Raw genomic sequence first — 5,312 nt, forward strand, 5'->3', positions numbered from 1 at the left:
AGAATACACAGTGACCAGATTCAAGCATATAAATAGGCAACGAGCAAGCGTACAGGCTGTTTAAAGCCCTGCGTGCTAGGATACAGAAAGTTTGTTTACAGTGAACACAGGCGGCTGCACGCCAGGCGAGCTGAGACGAACATCGATCACAACATATCGCGTGGACGCGTTTGCTGTGGAAACAAAACTAACATAAGGATAGACTCGTACCCAGTCTCTATTTATGTCTTTGTGGGTGAGAGACGATTGGATACGAACGTGGATGGAGATGCGCAGGGTGTCATGGGAAGAGATGTAGGTAAACTTGCGACGTCGCCTCAATCTACGCGCGCTCGTATCCAATCTTTTCTCGTCGCACAAGCAAACAGATAGTGCCGGACTGGATACGAGTTTGACACAAGAGATGCAGTCGCAACTTGAAGCAAATGAATTCAACTGGTGCCAGGCTTTAAACTTGATGTCATTGAAGAGGAACTGATACAGTTTGCATGACAAACACTGTTGTACGCATGCGTGTGTGGAAAAACTGAAAAAACCGAAAAAATTCTGATTCGCGAAACTGAAAACAACCCTCAAGATCTGCTTCAGTTTACTAGCAAGCTGATATTTTAAGATTTTGTCGCCGCGCTTTGTATTCAAAAGTTTAAGCTCTAGTTGAGCAAAATGTTAGAATCCGAATTCTCCCCGGGAATATTGGCACACAACCAATCAGACTAATAACTTTCACTCTCTCACCTGGCACTACGTACGGTCTTTCCCTCTATTAGGTGTTTCAACTAGAATATCGATATTGCAATATGATCCTGTTATACTGTCTACAAGATTCACAACGTCCAGCCAAGAACAGCTTGTGACCACCGATCATATATTTGACTCTCTTCATAACATGGCGCAGTGATGCGTCACGCAGAATAAGGTCACCATTAAATATATTTTGGACGTATTTAATTTTCGGCCGCAAATTGTCCAATTTCTGGCCACTGGATCTGTCGTAAGCAACACCAGCCTCGATATGGCATCTTGTAGCTGTTTCTGTTTACTGAAGACAGATTCGATATCGCGTGGAGCAAACTGGAGAAATCTTAAGGATTTTCAGTGCGTTGTCTAGAAGACTGTTAACGGGATGTCGAGTCTCATCTCAAAAGATGTAAAGTGGTGGATGAGAGTGTGGAAAGGAACTTCATCTGTTGCTTGCAAGGGCGGGTAATTATCTTTTCTTTTGATCGTTTTTTCGATCACCTTGTACTCTTTGTTACTTATTTCACAATGCTCTCTGCGGCAACCTTTTTCTTCTTTAGCTAAGCATACGTCAACAAGATTTGTTCTTGTACATGTGTACTTTAGGTGTATTAAAGGTTTCAACTTCAATTTTATTGCTTCTATCACCTAATACATTGTTTATATCTAAAGCGATTCCTGCAATACAAGTGATAAGGGAGTCTATAGAAAAGCCCAAAAAATGCTTGAATTATAGATGTCTATGACAATTAGAAATATGGCCAACTGCAACTTAAGATAAGCTAAATTATCATTATAGTAGTCTTAAGAATAAGAAATATATTTAAAATTATTTTTATTTACAGTAATTACTTAAACTTAATACTTCTCATAAAAATAATCAAAGAAGGAATAAATTAAACAATATTATATATTATAAGAGGGGTTAGTTGTCAGTTATATCTCTTTTCATGTTTTTCTGAAATAAATGAAATGTTTTGGTATTTCGGAGTTTTTCTGCATATACTATTCCATATTTTTGTGCCTTGAGAGGCCGATGAGTATTGCCCGTTCCGAGGTTCAAATGGAGACTGGGACAAGTTTTTAAAATTTTTTATTTAGTCAGAAATTGGGGTCCATCACAAGAAAAATCACATTCAAATTAGTCAGTTTACCAAGTTGGAGGTTCTGTTGTTAGATTGCAACCATGTAGAAGGCTTTCAAAAATCGGAAAAATTAGAGACTTATGGATTTGGAGGACGCCATCTCAGAATTACTTAATGACATTTGTGTGAAATTTTGGCGCCCTTTGACAGGTCAGAGCCTAATTATTACGCAATGAAACGTTGCCAAAGTTTTAAACTTACTAATTTTTATGTGATCATTCTGGCAATGGGGCTCATCTCTTCACATGGCGCAATTTCAACAATGTGTAACTTACAATGAACTAGGGCCCAGTCCCTTTTATGATCTTCGGAACGGGCAATTGACCAAGTGATTGCATGTTATTACAAGGCACGGAGAGGAAAGACGCTAACCTGTCTTTGCTGATGTCGAAAGAGTACTGAAGCTAGAGCTCTTCTGAACTCTGGTATTCTGATAGCGTACAAAATAGGGTTCACAAGGGAGTTGGCAAAGTATAACACAATACAAGCCAGGTCTAAATTCCTTGATATTACTATTGGAATAGAGTTTAAAATATCAGTAGTGAAAAAAATAAAAGAGGTTATCACAAACGGAAGCAACATCAGTAAAGATACCAAAGTTACGATCAACAATGTCTTGGTCAGTCTCCTTTCTCTACTGACTGCACCATGGTGCTGAGGACGCGCTCCGCAATAAATTTTCAGGACAATTGACACGTATGAAACAAAGTTAACAAACAGACAGACGGACGCAAATGAGCTCCATACGAAAAAGTATGTTTTTCGTTCGTGAAAATTCAGAATTAATACAAGGGCAGCTGATACAAGTCCCGCTGTGACCCAGATAATTGCAATAACAAATCCAAAGATCCAGTGTTTGATAAAGCGATGCCTGAATGGACGAAACGTCGCGTGCGCCCGCTCTAACGAAATCGCAGCGAGGTTTGAAACAGAAGCCAGAGGAAACAATAGTTCAATGCCTAATCTAATGTTATCCAAGGTTCCATATGGAGTCAGGTTGTACTTCCAGTAGTTGCAATTATTTCCAATAACAACGAAGTTTAGTATTCCCGAAATTCCTCCTGCAAAACTGTCTGCAACTGCCAGGTTGATCACCAAGTACATACTGCGTTTAACAAGACTACGGGTTTTTGCACGTACAATAATTGTAAGAATATTTAGTGTCACTACAGCAACACACTCGACCATCAGAAGTGTAAGCCAAGAAATGCATTCAGATGAAGTGTACATATTTTAATTTTCCAGTTTGGCTGCTGAGACTTTTAAACCGTCTATCTGCGGAAAAAAGAAAGGAAATATAAGAACGTTAACCTTTGCTTTTATTGTGTGTTTGTTTCTTTTTGTTAGGTTCCAAGTTTCAAAATATTATTTTGAAATTTATATTCAACAGCATGTAAAGCAATAGGCCATTTCCGAGTTGCTTTGAACCTCATTATGAAAGCGAGGCTAAGTACAAAGTTTTTATTGTGAAAATTAGTTTTCATTCATTCGCAAACGATCGTAATTTTCACATAAAAAGCTTTGCACTAAGCCTCGCTTTCGTAATGAGGTTCAAAGCAACAAGGAAATAGCCTATCTGGTTCGTGGGAAAAGTCCCTGCGACTATTCCCCTCGTATAAACAACACAAGGGACTTCGGCCCCTCGTGTGTGCCGACTTTAATTAATATTTTAGTCGGCCAGCTCCGTGTCCCAGCGTGAAGAATGAACAAGCTTGTTGTGATGAGTTATTGTTGACAAGTTTAATTAATTTGGTCACGACTGAACAAACTTATATAGGAAGTCTCCTTCTTCAAAATTAAACTGACACGGCAGCTCATTGAACAGGGATTGAGCTTTTCAAAGAGACTAGAAAACTAGATAAATTTTGTTGTGGACACGAGAAAATATACCTTGTTTTCTTTATAGGAACAAGTGTGAACGAACGGCGAGCCCTGACCTTTCCTTGTGGACAGCTGTTTTGCTGTTCTTTTACAACCGAGATATAAAACTTATCAAATTCAAACTTGTGAAAGAATACCTGCTCACGCACAGTCGCCCTTATTCCAGAGCTACTATCGAGTTTACACGGCTCTTACTGTTCGTAACCGGTGCATGGCTGGATAATACTTTAACAACACAAAAAGGAAAGCGAACTCGGTATTTCACATGGAGTATTTGTTCTCGGTTTTAAAAGCTGAAATAACATACCTGAGTGAAAATTGTCAAGAAGTAGTGGTTTTCGCTTGACAAGCGGAGAACAGGCGCTTACAAACTCGAGCTGAAAACACACTGTATCGGAGGGTAATTTGGTCCGGCATCTGTTTTAAATGCTATCGGGTCGGTAATGATGCTACGCCGGGCGAAATAACAGGTTGACAAATGGCATCGTGCTGAACTGAGTACCGTTTACATAGGATCAAATTCACGACGCTTATATTGTTTTTTATACAAATAATTACTATCTATAGATGAAAAAAGATGAAAAAGTTCACATGAAGACCACTAGCGGGTTTTCTGTACTGACAGCAGGATGAAGTTTCAACAGAAACATGTATACTTTAAAAAATGTCGTAACTTTCATGAAAAAATTATCATCTGCCTGCCTGCTCGACGAAAATATGAAAAGTTATAGTTTGATTTGACTGAATTTTGTGGAGCTTTCGCTTTAGTTAAGACAGAATCCTAAAAATTCTTAAAATTGTACGTCTGGATTTTACCAGCAAAACAAAGAGAAACTTACAACAAAATCTTTAGCATAAGCAAATGCACCTGTTAAATTTATTTTCCTAATTGATATCTCTTTGTATGATATTTAGTTCTCTCTTATGAACAAACGCCTTCTGACGCAACCGTTTAAATTAATTTGTCTGAAAAGGAAAAACGTAACAGAAGACAACAAGTAATTTCCACTGAATTTTGAGAAGAGAGTTTCGGGAGCCATATCTCCAATTTTTTTTTTTTGCCATTAATGTTCCGTATCGCATTTCATTCTGTGAATTTACGAGTAAAGCAAGTTTACCTCACACCCTCACAGGTCACGTGATTTTCTCCAACAAGATTAAAGCTCTTAAAAGGTTTCTTCGATGGACGACTTTTCTTTTATATTTTTCCTCTGTTATCTTTCGTATATATACTTTTAAATCCTATTCAGTAAATAGAAATTGATGTTACCATGCTAAAGAAAAACAGAAGACCGATGGTCGAAATTTTCTATATTACTTCCGCAGCAGCTGTTTCAAGACTGGGCATTTAAGGTCTGGCTTGAGTTAAAAGCTTTTTATTCAGTAAATTTGTGATAAGTACTAGTTCAGGCGTCAATAGTAAATTGTGCAGGTTACGTTCTTACTTATACGTGTCGGTTACAGTCGCTTGTTGTTAAGATACATCGACAACTGTTGTTCGTTTCGTTTTCTAAAAGTATCCTTCTGATTCTTCGTTTAATCATCAAT

General features: G+C 38.0%; 1 protein-coding gene across 1 annotated transcript; it reads right to left on the minus strand.

The window, feature by feature from the left end:
* Positions 1-2,210: 2,210 nt before the first annotated feature.
* Positions 2,211-4,192, minus strand: LOC146487313 (uncharacterized). Its single transcript, XM_085087016.1, has 2 exons — positions 4,072-4,192; positions 2,211-3,158 (listed from the first exon to the last, which is right to left on the minus strand). The coding sequence occupies exon 2, from the start codon at positions 3,111-3,113 to the stop codon at positions 2,226-2,228; it is 888 nt and encodes a 295-aa protein (XP_084943142.1). The 5' UTR covers positions 3,114-3,158; positions 4,072-4,192; the 3' UTR covers positions 2,211-2,225.
* Positions 4,193-5,312: the final 1,120 nt, after the last annotated feature.

This window comes from Pavona decussata, unplaced genomic scaffold (assembly GCF_977016875.1).
Source record: "Pavona decussata unplaced genomic scaffold, jaPavDecu1.1 SCAFFOLD_16, whole genome shotgun sequence".
NCBI classification, from domain to species: domain Eukaryota; kingdom Metazoa; phylum Cnidaria; class Anthozoa; order Scleractinia; family Agariciidae; genus Pavona; species Pavona decussata.